General features: G+C 35.7%; 1 protein-coding gene across 1 annotated transcript in view; it reads right to left on the bottom strand.

Annotated features, from left to right (window-relative positions):
* Ppp1r3a (protein phosphatase 1 regulatory subunit 3A) overlaps positions 1-15611 on the bottom strand; it is a 39712-nt gene extending 24101 nt beyond the window's left edge. Inside the window, exon 1 of the mRNA XM_021165843.3 lies at positions 14669-15611. Within this exon, the coding sequence (XP_021021502.1) occupies positions 14669-15453 (785 nt within the window). The 5' untranslated portion in view covers positions 15454-15611. The remainder of the gene's footprint in view (positions 1-14668) is intronic.
* Between the last annotated feature and the right edge of the window lie 4264 nt (positions 15612-19875).

The following is a 19875-nucleotide window of genomic DNA, read 5'->3' as shown; positions in this document are numbered from 1 at the left end:
CTCTCTAAAGAAACAAACAAACAACAACAACAACAACAAACCAAAACCACGTAGTTCATGTTCTCCCCCTTATCCAGATGTCTTACTGTCTGCTTTTAACTCTTCAGTGTCTTCAAAGTGAAAACACTCTTTAGAAGTTCCCTTTATTTGTAAATAGAAATTTACTTTACCATGCGACATAGTGCTCCTTTGTTCCCGAAAGAAATACAAAGCACATCCCCTGCATCACTTCCCCATGAGCCTTAATGCTGCAGCATAAGAAACTGTTCAGATATAGCTGTCTCTTGTGAGGCTATGCCGGGGCTTAGCAAACACAGAAGTGGATGCTCACAGTCAGCTATTGGATGGATCACAGGGCTCCCAATTGAGGAGCTAGAGAAAGTACCCAAGGAGTTAAAGGGATCTGCAACCCTATAGTTGGAACAACATGATGAACTAACCAGTACCCCGGAGCTCTTGTCTCTAGCTGCATATGTATCAAAAGATGGCCTAGTCGGCCATCAATGGAAAGAGAGGCCCATTGGACTTGCAAACTTTATATGCCCCAATACAGGGGAATGCCAGGGCCAAAAGAATGGAAATGGGTGGGTAGGGAAGGGGGGGGGCTATGGGGGACTTTTGGGATAGCATTGGAAATGTAATTGAGGAAAATACGTAATAAAAAATAAATAAAAAACAAAAACAAAAAACAAAACAAAAAAAAACTTGGACTTTAAAAATAAATAAATAAATAAATAAACTTTTGGAATTGGAGACGCCAAAAGATTAAAAAAAAAAAAAGAAGAAAAGAAAAGAAAGAAACTGTTCATGTGATATTTTTCCAATTGCCATGGGTTAAACAGTCTTATTATGTCTTCGGGATACTATAACTAATAACAGATTTAGGATATATTTAAAATTTCAATTCAATCACATTTCTATCATGTCTTTACTCTCCATTCAATCTTTCATATACCAGAGTCATCTGGAAAGCATTAAAACTTTCCGTGTACCTAGAACTTGTTCCAGACCATATAAGTCAGTCTTCTTAGCAGAACTTGAGTATGGATACACTACTGTCCTCTCTTCTCAGGGTATCCAGGTTGGAGACACATTGGTTAGCGCTAGTCAACACTCATTTTTTACTGTAAGAAGGTGTGACTAGGATAAAATTCAGCCCTAGCAAAACTCTCTTGCTACTTCAGATTTATTGTGAGGTAGGCACTGAGGAGGGCAATAAACATAACCAAATGCACTAGTGTTGATACAAATTGTCTGTATATTCTATTTCTGCTGCAATAGATCTATTAAAGAATGTTTAATAGATCTATTAAACATTAATTTTAAGTAATCATAGAAATTACACACCCATACCTCAGTGAATTCATATTCCATTTTTTTTGTTTTTGTATAGCAAACTCTACATATGATTCCTCTCTGTAAAATATATAGTTGTAAAAGATCATCATCACTTTTGCTGACCGTTAATGCTTATTATAAAATTAACCACGTTTATGAAGATTTGAAGCTGGTCTAGCAAAATATTTTCTAGCTGTTGTACTCAGTGGCAAACTGCCAAACCATTGCTGTAAATGCAAGCATCATAAAGCATAGTACCAAGGACACTATAGGACTAGATCCCATAAAAGAAACATTTAGAGTCCAGAAGTAAAAGTAATGGTGTTGGGGTGACTGGTTTTTAAAAAGTCAGAACATGCAGTAGATTGACTTGAATGCAAGTTCATGGATGATGCAAATAGTTTAATTTGTGCGCTTTTTATAATGAGTAAAGGAGTGTTTCACATAAAAACCATGAGTAAATGCATTTTTCTAATCTTTATTTTCCCAATATAGTACATGAGTGAAGAGACTTGCTCTCCTTCAGATTCATTTTTCAATTCTTAGTTTGATTTCTATGTACATTACACTGATTTGTAGAAAACATTTCCTCTCACAAAAGCCAATTTACACAAACTTGTCTACTCTGTACAGAAACCATAGCCTGTATTCAAGACAAAGAATTATGAAAACAAATAATGATATAGAGTGATTTAGAACTTTTAAAAAGAAAACTCAGTTGTGGAATTTCTTCTTTGATCACACTAACTCTAACAACGCCATCTTCATTCAAACAGAATTACTAAGGGGGTCATTTAGGATTTGAAGAGGACTTGGTGTTAGACAAGGTAAGAAATCAATTCCTGTGCCTATCCTTGTCTTTCTGGTTCCCTTCCCTTTGTGCTTACAAACTGTTGAGTAAGAATCATCCCTGAAGAAAACAGGCACAAATATCCATAGAACAGGTCTTTTTCCATCACTCTTAACCTTAAAGCTCTTCAACAAGAGTCTTCTCTTGGCTTAATTGTCAATTAAGCCTCAGAATAACCACGTGACTATATGCCAGTGCTGGGTGGCTTCCTTGAGCATGGAATCCTTTCTAACTACAAGCTGCCTCCATGTACTAAAATCTTGTATCAATCTTTTGTTTATTATCAAAGTCAATTTCTTATCTACTAAAATGAGAGCAACATGAGAACAAAGTTGGTGTCTTTCCCTCGCATATCTACAAAGTTAAAGACAATTCTTGAAAAATGTGTTCAGAAAACAGTTCTCAAATGAATGAAGATCCTACAAATAATTTCTTTTGGTAATTATTGTCTGTTGAAGCTCTCTAAATGTGCATCTAAGGAGCCAAGACACTGCTTTGTTGCTGGTATTTGATTTCCTTATTCTGTGTTAACCAAAATCCCAAACTTCCCAAAATTCAAGTTATTAGAGCAACAATCATATTAATTTTCATGGAGACACTAAAAATGATAGGCTGAGATCCCAAGATTAATATTGTGTGAGTGTGTATGTGTCTGTGTTTCAACCTATTTTTCAAGTTTGATAACTATAGTCCTTGAGTAGGAAAAAAATTGATCAAGTCCTTGACTAAACTGGAAAGGTGAAAGCCATAAAGAAAACAAAAATAGTTTTAAATTAAAGGGGGGGATAGAAACAGTAAAGAAGTGTGAAAGAGTTAGAGGTTTCATGTTGGAAGATGTCTGTGCTTTTAGGAGAAATTTGATATTCTAACAGGGATTCCTGAACTCCTAATGCACTGATAAGACACGATGCTCTGTAACATCCTCATTGGTACAACAGTTTGAGTATAGTCAAGTCACTGCTTCGTATTTATAAACTTTGAGGAACTTTCTAAATATTTATTATTCAAGAACACTTATGGCCCATTACGAAATTGAGATTTAATATTCTTAGTGTAAGGCAGTGGTCACGATGGAGGGGAATATAATTAGGACCGGCTGTAAGCCTAGCTCTGTGAAGGATTATATGGAGAAACCTGAGTTACAATTTCTTTGTCTATATCTATAATAAGCTGCTTGCAGGTTTAAAGGAGTATAGTTTTGTAATTTAACTACATTTGTCTAAACATTTCCCTCACCACCATCCTCCCACTTATGGCCATGAAAACAGAGCCTTGTGATTTTTTTTTTCACTAATTCCGAATGAAGCAGTAAATGATGGTTTTTAAAATGAATTTAATGAAATGTTTGACAATGAAGTCCTTTTGTATTTTATACAGAGGGATAAAATATACATTAAAATGTAAAATTTAGAAATCATAATATGTATGAGTAATTTTGAAGAGTAAAATCATTTGTATAGGGACTGTCTAAAATGCCCTATTGTCAATGCACTGATTCTGTCAGGAACTTTGCAGACAGATACAAAAGTCATAAACTAAGCAGGTTCATGCTACTGTTGTTTATTTCCAAAAATAAGTTGTATCAAATGTATTATGCCGAATATAAGCCTTTTAGTTTAGGAAAGTTGTTTTCGTTGTACCCTGTGAGCAGGGTACAATACTTGTTAGAGTAAAGAAATCATGAATAGTAATGAAAAGTAAAAATAAGCCTTATAATGTTACCAAGTCCAAAGTAGCACCAAGATTCTTGTAGAAACACCATAAGCCATTTAAAATGATACATAGATTTTTGTATTATTATGATTGTCTGCAGGTCAACCCGGTTTATAAAATTTAACCTTGACCAGGATGTTATAATACAGAAACATAAAACTGTAACCAAATTGTTAGCCATTTGGAGAGGGCATTGTGAAAATATGTACATACACATGCACACATAAACACACAGTGGGGGATTAAGGAAATGATTTCTGCTTGAAGATACAATATTGAATTATTTGTCCATGATATGCTGAAGCCATTTTAAATTCCACGTACACTGCAGAACTTTGGAGTTTTCAGTTTATTCAAAACAATCTTCAATATCTTAGTTGTATAATTACATTGAATGAAATTTTATTTTAAAATTCAGTATCTATAAACTGGCATAATTATCATTTTAAGCTATTCCCTATTTTTCTAAGAGTTTTAAGTTATTATTGTATAGCTGTTTTAGTGTAGACTGTCAACTAAGTGATCATCTGAGATACCTGTTGCTTCTAATGTCATGAATTGAAGTCTTCTTTGTGCTGTACAGACATGATATCATAGCAGCACTACCATTGATAAGTCAACGACTGACTGCAGGTTTGGGAAACCTCCTTAGCCATCCACAGCTGGTCCATGCAATGCCACCAAATCTTCAGATCTGGCATCACAAGATCCCTGAAATGGTGGTGTCATTTAGACCATAACCAGTTGATGGGTTAAAGGGTTCTTTTTCTCTGACTCTAAACTAAGCTACTATAAACCAGTTAATAAGTTTACAAACTCATACCTCAAGGAAAATATCTAAAATTATTGAAGACATTAATACAGAAAATAGAAATCAATGATAAAAACTATATCTGCTTAAAGTGTAATCATAGTGATGCCAATATTTAATTCATGTGAAGTCCAGAATAACTGAATGACTAAAAATGAAGTATTATGAATAGACATAATCACAGAAATTTCTTATCAAACATGGCACCAAATAATATAATATTCCCATAAACTAATTAGGAAGAAACTATAAAGACTTGGCAATTTTCAGCATTGTTCTGTCAGAAATCATAGTTAGACAAATTTGACTATAATTTGACTTAATGAAAATCATTCAGAAATTATATCCTACTAACTAAAGAAACTGTTCAGCAGTAGAGTATGAGTCAATCAGGCACAGGCACAAGACCCCAGGTTTGAACCCCTAGTACTGACAAAACAAAGGGGAAAAATGAAATCTTTTAGTCAAGTGATGTATTAGTATTAGAAAAGATGATCGTGACTTTATTAAACAGAGTCATAATATGGTCGTGCTAAAGAATATATCACCTTTTCTGTTGTGCCTAGATATGACTTTTTGTTGATTACTGTAAATACTTATCTGTGTCAATATTTTACAAAACTATAAAACTTAATCTTCAAAACAGATGTCAGTAGTATGCTTTGTCCGTTTCATTTCATTACCTGAGCAGTGTTATGTGATTTGTAATTAGGCAAAGACATTTACTAAAATCTTTAAGAATGGGACCTTGCTGTTTCTCTGCTATACTATATAACATAGTTAATAAGTAAGTTTTCATCTTGGCTGAGTTATGTAAGATAAGTCAGAATTCTATCGGTAGTGTTGGTATTCTGGTGCTGTACAAAGACAAGCAGGTGTTTGTTCTTTCACTACTCAAAAAGATTTACAAATACCAAGTTAAGAATACACCATTTTGATCTTAATTACAAAGTCAATTTCAAAATCAAGTCAGGCTCAGAACTCAAAAACAGTACAATATTTTCCTACAATATTAGACTTCTCTGTGTAGTTGCAATATGAATATGTCTCCTAGCCAGCCAACATACAGAGGAACATTAAGGGAGATGCTATCAAACAATTTGAAGATCGCCTTACTGAATTCACATTTGATCTCTGTGGTGGTGAATTAGTGATCCCGAGATTGCTGCACCGGCCCAAGAGCTCTCTGGATTTACAAATGAAAGACACACATAGGCCATGTAATTTTGTTAAGTCTTGACTAGCTCAATGGCTGCACACTTCTAAACCTCCCAGCAGCCAGCACATTCTGCCCTCCAGCATTCCTGACTTAACATCTTCTAAATATTTTATCTTGTTGCTCTGGATTCTTCTGGGCAGGCCCCTTATCTTTGCTGCCCAATGCACATGTGAACAGCCCTTCTGAGGACCGCTTTCCTTCTTGTATTTATAGTTTGTCCATTACTGCTTCTTGTCCTTCTGGGGGTGGTCCATCCTACTCTTTTCCTCTGCTAAGATCCCTCCTTTCTCCTGCCTGGGTTTCTTCTCCTGAGAACCTAGAAGTCCTGTCTCTCTCACTGCCCAGCCATTGGCCTTTGGCACCTTATTAATCAATCACAAACCAATTGGGGACTGGGACCTTCAGCCTCTAGACACACAGATTCCCGATTTCGGAGCTGATTCAAAACCGAGCATTAGAATCAACTCCTTACAGATCTCTCTACAAACAATACGGAAGTCCAAATAAGTAATTTATTTGGATTTTTTCGTTCAGTTCTTAGACACAAAGGTGTATAAGTAGCCCTTCAGAAGAAATCATAGATAAGTACATGTTAATTTAGGCATCAAAAGAGAACCAGGACAAATTTGAACTCTGTCTGAAAAAATTGTGTCCCTTGGTGGGACACAGAGCATTCCTTAAAACACAGAGGTGACAAACATGCAAAGATACATAACATATTTTATAAATTTTATCCTCTGATCATGAATATAAATAGATGATATGGTGAAGTCGGCTTAGCTAGAGCTGTTTGTTCCAAAGAGCATCTTTTAAAATACACCATGACTTTAAAACTATGTTATAATTCATTTTAAAAATTACTTAGACTCTAATTTCCAAGTAGGCTCATATCCTCATATATATGTATATCATTCTCAAATGTACACACACACTCACACACAGACACACACACACACACACACTAACCTACCAGTGTCTGAGATTTGAAGTCACTTTTCCACAGAAGCACAATTTTGCAGTTTCCTGGTTAGTGTCAAGAGCTTATTGAATGTGACTAATTTTAGAAACTATTTTTATTACCTTTCTCGGTGGCAAAAGGAATGATAATGAGAGACAACACATTTCCCAAGTCACCCTAAGCATAGAGCTAGCCACATTCAAGATGGTAAATTCTGGAATTTATCACCACTGCCACTGAGACTACATTGGAATATCTCCAGATGTCAGCGACTTGGTTTGGTGCATATGTGTCTAAGTTAATGTTTCTTATTGGAGATTTGCCAAGTAGTAATTATTATTCCAATTTTACATCAATAAAATTGAGGCAAGATACAGTTTCTCCAAGTTAAAATGGTGACTAGAGTCAAAGACAGAATTTGCTTTTTATTGTTACTTTACTCTTGTTAGAACCCAAGTATAGAAAACTATTCCAGACCCAATCTTTGTCAAAATTATCCATGTAAATATGCCTGTTCTCCACAGTAGTTTGGACTTTAAAATTCATTTACATTATCTTATTCAAATTCAAAAGTCACTGTGTATCTAATCTCAGTGAGTACATGACAGTCCTTATGAAACATGAGTCTGTACTTAAGGGAGAACACAGGTGTGTGTGAGTGTGTGTATGCATGTGTGCATGTGTGGGTAAATATGTGTGCATGTGTGTGTAAATATGTGTGCATGTGTGTGTGTGTGTGTATGTGAGGCAACACTAGTACAACAAAGTATCAGAATTCAGCATATCTTTAGCATATCTTTTAAGTCCAACAGGACACTGGAGAGTCAAATCTACCTGGAGTTTGCTCTATACCACCATATCTTGGTGGATAATAAGGGATCCGGCTAATAGTTCTGCAGTTCTCTCTAACCTTACAGATTGAAGATAGGCTTCAGAGGAGGAAATGGACTCACAGGGGGATCATCCCAGGTACTGGTGATATGGCTTCAACTGTGACTCCTTCTAGAGATTGAGTAACCTGCAGGACAACCCCCTACTCCTTTCTTCTGGCAGAAAGCATCACACTAATGCAACAGTAGTCTAGGCTTATACGGGTACAGACTTCCACAACATTAGGAAGCCATAGAGCCTTGGTGGGTCTCCAAGGACAGTCAGCAGGTTGGCCTCTCACTGTCTAGCAGCTGGCAGCTCTCGGCACTCTCTTGAGGGGCCTGTGCAGCTGTGTTTTATGTTTCCATGTGGCCTTGCCAGAGGTCCCTTCCCTGAAAAAGGCCAAGCTTCCACAATTAGTATGTATTCAAAATGAGCTCTGTATGGAACACATTAGGTCCCAGAGGCCTTGTGGAGCTATTTACATGGCTTTGGACTACTTCCAGGATCGCAGACTATGTGGGATGTGTAAATTAAGGAAGTCTCACAGTCCAGTGGCTGTGACTGGAACATACACCATGGCTTTAGCTCATACCCATTTTCTAGTGCTTTTCTTGGCCCCGTTTTCATGATTTTATTGTTCTGAAAGATAAACGTTCTGTATTCTTAAAACCACACTTTAGAAAGTATTTCTCTCTCCTTTTCCTTCATGTGCCTGGCTCCATACGTCAAATATGAAGAAAAGTGAAGACCAGTCATTCTTTTCTTGGCATCAAGGCGGTTTGGGACTTTTATTTGCATTCACCTGGCCAAGTCATAAATACCATTCAACACCTATACATACTGTTTCTTTAGTTAGAATAATAAATTGATTTCACTTAATAAAATAAAATTTAAAAAAAAACAGGTGAAGTCATCTTGTATATTCTAGAGAACACACATTAGGCAAGTGGTATGGAAAAAAATTTTGAGAAAACCAGTTTTCCAATTCTGCAATCTAAAACCCAAGTCACAAATATATATTATTTATTTGTTAATCTGTGGCTTCCACATAGCCACAGCCTATGGGATTTGCTTTGTTAGATCTTTTCCTTCCTTTCCTTTTTCCTATAAGCTCTGTTCTTTTAGAGTCTCTCGATATCTTCATAGGCCCAAGATTCTTGCCTCATTTACCAATTTGCTAGTGCTGTTTAGTAACATAGGGCCTGATAGATTGTCTCTGAATTTACAGAATTGAATTTTTTAGGGATCCAGACACAAAGTCTTTGATGTCAAGAGAGAAAAAAGCAAGTGCTGTCCAAGGGTCAAGAAATGAGTTATCTGCAGAAGATTATTAATGAAGGTGACAATTCTGAGGGCTTCAGATGCCCACCTTGTATGTGTTCTAATTCATTTGAATCTTTACACTTGATCTTAGCCAAAAGGCCGAGAAGCCTGGCAGTGGTGGCGCACACCTTTAATCCCAGCACCTGGGAGGCAGAGGCAGGCAGATTTCTGAGTTTGAGGCCAGCCTGGTCTACAGAGTGAGTTCAAGGACATCCAGGGCTATACAGAGAAACCCTGTCTCAAAAACAACAACAACAACAAAAAAGAAGTATTAGTGCTTACTTCAGCAACACATATACTAACATTTGAATCTTTAAAGATGCAATATCAGTTCATTTTCATACTGGCCATCTTGATATTCTTATGAGACAGGTAAGTAAGCTTATCTCTTAAGAATAGGAAGATGCCACATAGCTATCTATAGTATGTACCTTTATTTATTGTTTTTGCTCAGATTCACAACTGGCGGTTATCATGTAGAGAATGCAAATTGATCCATTCTTATCTCCTTGTACAAAGCTCAAGTCTAAGTGGATCAAAGAACTCCAATAAAAACCAGAGACTGAAATTTATAGAGGAGAAAGTGGGGGAAACCTCAAAGATAGGGGCACTGGGGAAAAAGTCCAAAACAGAACAGCAATGGCTTGTGCTGTAAGATCAAGAATTGACAAATGGGACAGCATTAAATTGCAAAGCTTCTGTAAGGCAAAAAAAGACCCTGTCAATAAGACAAAAAGGCCACCACCAGATTGGGAAAAGATTTTTTACCAATCCTAAATCTGATAGGGGACTATAATATCCAATATATTCCAAAAGCTCAAGAAGCTGGACACCAGAAATTCAAATAAACCCATTAAAAAATGGGGTACAAAGCTAAACAAAGAATTCTCAAGAGAGGAATACTGAAGGGCTGAGAAGCACCTGAAAAAATGTTCAACATCCTTAATCATCAAGGAAATGCAAATCAAAACAACCCTGAGATTCCATCTCACACCAGTCAGAATGGCTAAGATCAAAAATACAGGTGACAGCAGATGCTGGTGAGGATGAGGAGAAAGAGGAACACTCCTTCATTGTTGGTGGGATTTCGAGCTTGTACTCTGGAAATCAGTCTGGTGGTTCCTCAGAAAATTGGACATAGTACTACCGGAAGATCCACCAATACCTCTCCTGGGCATATACCCAGAAGATGTTCCAACTAGTAATAAGGACACATGCTCCACTATGTTCATAGTAGCCTAATTTATAATACCCAGAAGCTGGAAAGAACCCAGATATCCCTCAACAGAGGAATGGATACAGAAAATGTGGTACATTTACACAATGGAGTACTGCTCAGCTATTAAAAACAATCAATTTGTGAAATTCTTAGGCAAATAGATTTATCTGGAGGATATCATCCTGAGTGAGGTAACCCAATCACAAATGCACTCACTGATAAATGGATATTACCCCAGAAACATAGAATACCCAAGATACAATTTGTAAAACACAAGAAAATCAAGAAGAAGGAAAACCAAAGTGTGGATACTTCATTCCTCCTTATAATAGGGAACAAAACACCCATGGAAGGAGTTACAGAGACAAAGTTTGGAGCTAAGACAAAATGATGGACCATCCCTAGACTATCCAATCCGGGGATCCATCCCATAATAAGCCACCAAACCCGGACACTATTTCATATGCCAGCAAGATTTTGCTGAAAGGACCCTGTTATAGCTGTCTCAAGTGAGGCTATGCCAGTGCCTGGCAAATGCAGAAGTGGATGCTCACAGTCATCTACAGGATGGAACACAGGGACCTCAATGGAGGAATTAGAGAAAGCACCCAAGGAGCTGAAGGGGTCTGCAACCCTATAGGTGGAACAACAATATGAACTAACCAGTACCCCCGAGCTCGTGTCTCTAGCTGCATATGTAGCAGAAGATGGCCTAGTCGGCCATCATTGGGAAGAGAGGCCCCTTGGTCTTGCAAACTTTTGGGATAGCATTTGAAATATAAATAAAGAAAATATCAAAAAAAGGTGAGTTTGTTCAATAACCCAAAAAATGTCTCTCTTACTTGTTCCAGAATTGTCTGGGGGCTGAAGAGATGACAAGTTGGGCTTTAAAATTTTGCTCAGATCTGATGAACTCAATCTAACCCCAGGAACCCACATATAGTAAGGTGAGAATTGACTCCTATAAGTTGTCCTTTCATGTTTTCATGTGTGCTGTGACACACAGCAAGCCCCACCCTAAAACATTTCTGAAAAGAAAATAGAACTTCGGTTTTTGTCTTTTAAACACAGGAGTTTTCGTAGTTACTAGGTTCTCTTCCCGTTTTAGATACGCCTATTATAAGGTCAAGCCTATCTCAAGAAAATTGAACAAAATCTTGCAAGAAGCAAAAGAATGTTTTCCACCTGAATATCTACAAGTCCTGAAATTAAAAGGTTGTAATATGGGGACTTAGTATAGGTTTTACAGATTCCTCAACTGAGTGAGTTTGGATAGTTTAGAGCATCTAACTGGAACTTCTAGTAATTTACTAGCAAATTCCTAAGAACTGGAAGCTATTGAGGAGCTGGTACTCAAACATGCTTAATTTCTCAAGCATCCTGTCTCTGCATTCTAGTTTTAATTTATATGGACCTGTACATTTGTTTGCTTACACAAACACAATTGCCACATGTGTGGTGACACCTAACAAATCCGTCAAGATGCATGCCTTTCACTGATATTAGAGACTCTGGGTCAGTTGCTGTTAGTAACTAACCCTGACTTTCTTTCTCTCTAGATATTTCAAATCACATAGAGGAAGGAGCCTCAAGTGAAAACAGACACTCCATACAAAAAAAAAAAGACATTTACAAACTCTAACCTAAGAAAAATTTCCACAGTGAAAATACCAAGCCTCTATGGCAGATTGTCATAAGAGAAATCTTGCCTCAGCCAATATGTGGATGTAGTTTGCTCTATACTCATTAGAAGGGATTATTGACACTTTCAGAAAACAATCTCACAGACACTGATAGCAAATTCACTTTGGTATTAAGAGTAATTGAAGTTAGTTGTAACTCTGTGCACTAGGTCATTCTAAGCTTCATTTTAACTCTGAGTTATTTTGCACATTCTTAATCTACTTGTATGTAAGAAACACAAATTCATGTATATTTCTGCTTATTTTTAATCTCAGAAAAGAAATGTCTCCAAATCAAATAGCATAGATTTGTTGTAAAACTAAACTAATTTGTTATTGAACTGTTGTAAACGACCTTTAAGTTTTTACAAGTCTTTTGTCTATAGGAAGGATATTTTGAAGCTATAATCTTTTATCAAATGAGTATTAGTTTATTTTAACCATAAGTGCATTTTTTTAATAATACTAATGAGGGAGCCTTCTATTTTCCTAACCAAATTCTTCCCAATGAAATCTAACTGCACTATTCATTTAGAAATTTGATAATGCTCTCTTGTGTGAGTTTTAGGTATATTTGAAAGCCCATTGCATATAAATTATATCATGGAAAAGCTGTATAAATATTCTATTATGGCACATGCTGCTCTGAGGATCTGTCAGGATTTCCTTTATACACTCCATCTTGAGTGGTATATAAATCAGATGTAAAAATTCATGTTGGACTGAAACTCAGTACAGAAAGCCTCCTCCAGAGGCAAATGCTTTCTTCAAAATGTGGTTTGAATTATGTTGGTCATTTTTAAGTTATAGAAGTACAGAAAATGTATTTGTGGTTTCGAAGGAAAGAGGTTTTTCCATTTCCATAACTCATTAGGAAACTTTACAGGCCTTCAGACCATTTTGTGGTTCAGTTTTTCGCAGCTTTTTTTCCCTCTAAAGAAATATTAAAATCTGAGTGGTGTTTCCTATGAGCTGATGATTCCTGTTCTGAAGGTATACATGAACATTATATATATACATATATATATATATACATATACATATACATATATACATACACACACACACACACACACACACATATATATCCCATGGCTAGTGTAGTCTATTCCACAGAAATCTTCTGAACTCAATTCAGAATGTATTGCTTGATATTTTGAAGCTGGAATTTTACTCATAGAAACACATATTGAGTTAAAAACTGCTTCTCTAGGCAGACATTTTTACATTTCTTGAATTCTGCTTGCTCTAACAGTCCTTGGCTGCATGGTTTAAAAGTATTTAATAAAGTATTAAAAATACATAGTTTTTTGTGCGGAGGTTAGTTTGAATTTCATTGAATTATTATTTTTCCCTTGTAGATAATGTTACTGTGTATTATCACAAGCATCTGAATTTTTATTTTAGCATATACATGTTATGATTATCTTTTCTCTTTTAATAATATAAATTACAGCTTAAGAAAGTTTAGTTTGAAATAAGAAAGTTGGAATAGCTCACAAAGTAGATTATGCTTCTTTCAAATGACATCAATATAGAATTAAAAGTGTATTATTTTTTATTTTTTAATTGCTTTAACCTGTATTAGCTTAGTTCATGAATCCACTGGGTCAACCAGTCTGGTAATTACTACTTAATTATTTATCCATTAGAACATAAAATCATTAATATCTTCTCAAAGTAATTTCTGAAAGTTTCTATTTAGTACTTGGACTCTGAGTGTTCTCGTTCTTTATACAGCTTCCTCTTCATCATATGAAAACGTTTCTCGTGAAGTTATTAAATATTTTTGGGGGATACTTAGGACTATCACTCAGAGAGGAATCAAAGTTTGCCAGGGGCTAGAAGAGCAAGGGGGGCTGTTCTTTTGGGGTGCAGGGAGGAGCAGACAGGGATCTAACTGTCCCTGGGTGTTTTATCTGCTGACCTACAGTCATGGAAATTAGCCAGCTCTGTACTACAGAGTGAGCCGAAGGCTACTTCTATATTTCGACATTAACAGACAAGCTGGGTTACTAATGAGGGGTCATGTCCCCAAACTCTCATCAGTATAGCTGAATATCTTTCTTACTATCCGGGTCATTTTTTTATTATTCTGCTCCACTTACTTTTACTAAATTATACTAATTTGTGTTCCATAATGTTACACTTATATAATTATGAAGTTTTATGTGCAATGTATAATTCACTCACAATTGTCTTCTTGTTAGTTCATAAATTAGTTTTTGTTATGATTTAATCTGGTATAGATTACTCCATATGTCTTTATATAGCCCACTAAGCAATTAAAATGTTCATTGCAGCTATAGAAAATCTACAAATTTCTGAGCACCAGGTACATAATGAAGTACAATTTTATATAGATTAAGTGTGTTTCAGGGTGAAGTATGGGCATTTGAGAAACATTACAAATAAATATATTCTAAATAAAATATTTCATAAGTGAAGCATCTATAACTCAGGGTTTGAAAGCAAATAGTATACCTACCACCCACTACTGTATTACACACAAATTTTCCTTAATTAAGAATATGAGAATGGTATTGCCTAAGCAGTATTGACCTCCTACATGTGACACACAATTGTTTTTATGAACAAGAAACACATTTTTAGATTTATTATTTCTTGTAACATGCAAAATAACATTTTATAAACACTAGAGAATGTAAAACGTGGACTCACCGTGATTTTACCTTTAAGCAGCCTTTTATTTGTCTACTAGGTGCTTCCTCCAACGGCTTTACAGGCTCTGGCTCCTTCCTCTTCTTTTGACAAACCAATATATAATTTGTGCCATTATTATTTGACCAAAATGTACCAGCAGACGTTTCATAGCGTATACAAAACTCCACTTTACCGCCCTCTTTTTGATAAGGCGGAACCAATGAAATCTTAAAAGAGAATTGGTCAGTCTCACCGTCGCACGAGTTAGGAACATATTCTGCTAAAATGTCATAATGTGTCTGCCAGTCATCCAAAGACATGCGCACATACACTAACTTCTCAAAAGAAACGTTCAGAACTCGAATAATGCCCTTCATACTTGACCCGGGAAGGTGTTCAGCAGACTCCAGCACAGCTTTCTGGACTTGAAGTTGTTCCATAAGCTTTTCTGTTGAAGAAGGCACGTCAAACAGTGGAGATAAAACATATTCATCTGTGTGGAAAACATCCCCACTTAAGTCAAAATCAGTTGAAACACTTGGTAGTTCCCAGCAATCAAATTCTTTAACAGACACAAGGCTGAATCCCAGGCTGTCAGCAAAGGAAACTCTCCGGGAAGCTGAGGTTGGAGTGTCCAGATACAAGTCTTCAGAAGATCCTGACCCCCGTCTGCTTGGCTGAGGGGAGAAGCCAGGCTTGAAGGTCGCCTTAACTTCTTCATCCTCACACACAGAATCAGACAGATTAGGAACTTCTAAAAAGTTATCTTTGCTAATCTGACCAGGTTCTTCAGCGGGCTCCATTGGTCTCTCTGATTTATCAAATAAGAGTAAACTGTACAGCTGGTAGAGGCTGATATCTGAGATACTGAGGCTTAAAATAAGTGTAAGGTTACAGTTGACATTGCAAAAGAAGTCAGCTCTATAAATAGGTCCAAATGGCTTGTCAACTATGCTAGCCTGCCTCCAAGGCCTTTTATATGATAGCATCAAAGCTACTCTGGCCACAATGTTCCAGATTTCACTTTTGATGGTTAAAGTTGCATGTGTTGATGAGCTCAGTTCTGAAGAGACATCAAACATTATTTTTGTTATTCAAGTATATTAAAACCAAGGATAAAAATTCTGCTTTATCTAATTGATGTAAACACAAAAGAAATAAAAGCAAGGGGATAATGAATATGTATGTACTTGAGGAGAGTCAATCCAGGAAGCAGGGAAATTTGGACGGTGGAATGTGTGAACATCTGTGACTAGCAGAGATCTACAGTTTGCTAAAAACCATAACTAGCAGTTTCTGAGACTTACCATCTCAAACTTTGAGTACAAAGAGGTCAACTACAGGTGCTGAATATTAAGTATAGTGAAAATAGCGAAGAAATGTAAATATTCATATGCCTTAGCACAGAAGTCCACCAACAGGAAATCTGTCCTGTGAATATGATGGGAAAATGTGTACAATAAATGTCACTTTTTGTTCATCACCTCATGGGTTATTTTCTGAAGACTCTACACATGAAGAAAGTGGGTAAATACTGCTACATACTAAAATTGAATCCTTGCAGTAATTTTAAAAAAATTATACAGCCAAGTAGAAAAAAAAGGAAAGGAAAACAGACGTGCACAGGTATATGAGGCAAATTCCTGGATAGCTTCTAAAGACATTTTAGTGGATCATGGAGACTGGAATAGGTTTTGAAATGGTAAACACAATGATAAACTCAAAGAGCATGGTGCCTTTAAAATATCTGTAATTTGAACTCAATTAAAATATAAAACATGCAGTGAAAGAGGTGACTGTTTTTCAATATCAGAAGCTGCAATGGCACCCTGTCTTTCAAATGACATCTTCATAAATATTGTAAGTTATTGTACAACTTGAATTACATAAATTTCATGAATGAGAATTTCTCCCCCAAAGGTAGAAACAGATGGGATATAGAACAGGAGAAAATGGAAATATTTGGGTTATATCTCATTTACATAGCTAGGACACATATGGTATGTGTGCCACACGAATCATTTCAGAGCAGCAAATTGAAATAATTGCAAATTGGAGGGTTTAAGATAGGCATTTTTAAAGATACATAAAGTGGCATATAGGTCATATGAGGAAAATATCAGTAGATTTGTTTATTGACACATGTGACATACTTTGTGTCTATAGTCTACAAAATTGGCTTTATAAGTTGGATGCACATTTGAAATGCTCTTGTTTACTTGATGTGGATTCTTCTGTTTTGACTGCTCATTTTCAATAAAGAGTAGTCTCTCAGTTTATGTTAGCTACTACCATTTATCGCTGACAAGTTTTACATAACTGGAATCTGGTACGTCCCTTTGGCCAACACTTTGCTAACAGAGTGACCTCATCTTTCTAATCTCTTCTTACTTATCAAACCTCCAGTGCTTTCATTCTTTTAAAAACATTTTTTTCTTACACCTGCCTGAACTCTGTTCCTCTGTGAATGAGCTCTCCTTAGTTGAAGTGCCTATGAGGCTTATAAAGAAATAAAAAACAAACCCACAAAACCCTACCATACTCATCTTCATGACTTGATATTTGTCTCTAGTTAAAATTCAGAATTCTTTGCTTCATTTTTATATGATAGAATAATATCCCACTTTCAAACATCCACAGTGCTCAACTTTAACATGTTATCCTGGCCCTCAGCTGCTCAGGTAAAGTAAATTTAGCATAAGGAGAGCATTTATTTGAAAACTAAGCTTTACACTTTTATTCCCCTACCCTCTTTCTATTAACAAAACATTTCAGAGTACCTTTTTTTTTTTTCGCATAAAGAAAAAGATCATCCAGGAGTGAATAAATAGGATGTAGGCAGCACACTCAAGTAAGATAATCCCAAGAAACTATTTATAAGGCTCTATTTATAAACTGCAAATCAGGATAAGTCACATGGCTAGTATACCTAAACTCAGATCAGTTGCATAATAGCTATTCCCATTTCTTAAGGCACAGAAAGGGACATGAGCACAAGAACTTAAAAGCAGATAGTGCCATGAGGTATTTACTGGATAGAGACCCATTCAAGGAACAAAGCTAACTGTAATAATCTTGCTAGGAGCAGTACAGAGTCATAAATAATACTGGATACATTATGGTTTTGATCAGGCATCCTGCAAGATTTTCTAATGTCTAAGAAAGCATGGAGGCTAATGCTTCCTTCAGAGTCTCTGTTTCCTGGAGGCACAGACAAAGTGGAAAAGATTGAAAGCACCATAAAACTGGGAAATATACCAGAAATGAAACATACACATATTTATCATACACATATCAAAATCTGTTAGAGATGTTCATATTATAGCCTGGATGAACTATCAGATCTACAAAGATTTCTCAAGATGAAGATCTTCTCCAGGGAGTTTAGCACACAGGCCTGGTTTAGTTAAATGATGGTCTAATCTGTTGACCTTAGAGTTAGGGACTTGTATTCTACTCATGAAAACAATTGGAACCAACATTGCTCTTGTACTGTATGCTCGTTTTGGTACAGTACATTTAGCAATCACTTAGGCTTCGCTTTTACATAGGAAAACAGATTGAGGGCAATGAAGTATCCCAACACTTAGTAACAGAGCTGAGAGTTGAACAAAGTGCTTGATTTCAGCCCATGCACTCCACATTCTACGACACACATACACTCTCTTGCTTTAGAGTCATGATTAGCAAATTAACCAGTCTTTGAGGATTGTCATTAAAATTCATTTCTTCTAGATTTGATTTATTTTTAATAATTAACTTTTGTGAACTTTCCCTTTTCCCCCATTTGATGAAAGATCTCTGGAGTGTCCAAATAATTTTTCTTTATGACATTGTCTCTCAACTTTCAACCCATGTGGTCTACTTGAATACAATATTTCAGGCTATATTTTCTCAATCATAGAAACTTCTGTTTGTGAATGACAGAATTACATTTAAAACTAAATTGAAAAGAATCACAGTCTCTTTAGATCTACTCTTTTCAAACAATTTTAATGGACACTATTCCAAACAAAGTTTTAGAGACAGATTTTCCCCCCCAAACACCAATTATTGATAAACAATCTGCCAATAAACTGTGGACATAGAAATCATCAGAAAGTAGAAAGTTTATATAGATAGTACTAAAATTTATAGACATGGCATTCACTCCTTGGATATTTGAATGTTGCAGTATTCGTGAATGGTCTTGCTATAGAAAAGAGCTTTGTCACCAAAAGCAGCATCTCAATTCTTTTCAATCATATGTCCAAAGCTAGTGCAATACTCAAGGATCAAGACCTCATTTTATGTGAATTACAGAGTGTGAATTACACTCAATTAGTCATTTAATAAAAGAATGTGAATCTAGAGCTCCGAGGATATGAAGCAAGAGAGTATTGGGTTAAATATTTCACGTTACATATAATAAAGCTGAAACTCAAAATCCTCCTATTATGCTGTCAGCAATTCTGCATTATCTCTAGAAGAAAAATAAACCTACCTAAAGATAGATATTACTGATAATGTATATAGCAAATTAGAACTTGATCAATAAAATGTTTATGATGTAATTGGATATTAAGAGGTATAGCTAAATATTAGGATTAAATATGCCATGTGCTTAGAGTAATATTTGCAAGAAATAATATGATTTTGGAATCACTTCAGTGGTTTGAAAAGGGTCCAAATATTTACAATCTCAAAAAAGGAAAGTATGTGCAAATGTGAGTCATTTATCATGAAAGATAATATTTATTTTTTAATAAAAGATATTAACTCCCTGGTCTAGATTAGACATTGTGTTTGCAGTAAGTTTACAAAGGAGATCTAAAATCTAAGAGTTGTTCTCAACCACCTAACACCTGATACCCACCATGTAGCATTCACTACTTTGTGTCTGTCACTAGTATACTTTGAAAAACGCATTATAAAAGTGACTTCAAGAACCCTGTCCACACTCTCCTATCTTCATGTAAAAATTAGACTGTTATTTCAAGCTTATTAGAATTATTTGTTCTCATTTCAAAAAGTTGATACTCCATGTCCTGTAGAATATTGACTCATGTTTTCTATTTATTTTATTAATTTGGTTAACTATTGATTTGTGTAGGATCCAGTTTTAGAATGCAAACAGTGATGCTAATTTTTCATTTCACACTGTCACTCAAAGTGAGAATACCAGAAAGGCTTAAGAATCTATGACAGGTGCAGGCTCTTTGTATAATACAGTCTAGTATTATTGA

Source organism: Mus caroli, unplaced genomic scaffold, assembly GCF_978045245.1.
Source record: "Mus caroli unplaced genomic scaffold, Mus_caroli_1 scaffold_7, whole genome shotgun sequence".
Taxonomy (NCBI): domain Eukaryota; kingdom Metazoa; phylum Chordata; class Mammalia; order Rodentia; family Muridae; genus Mus; species Mus caroli.
This window is presented reverse-complemented; position numbering and strand designations above follow the sequence as displayed.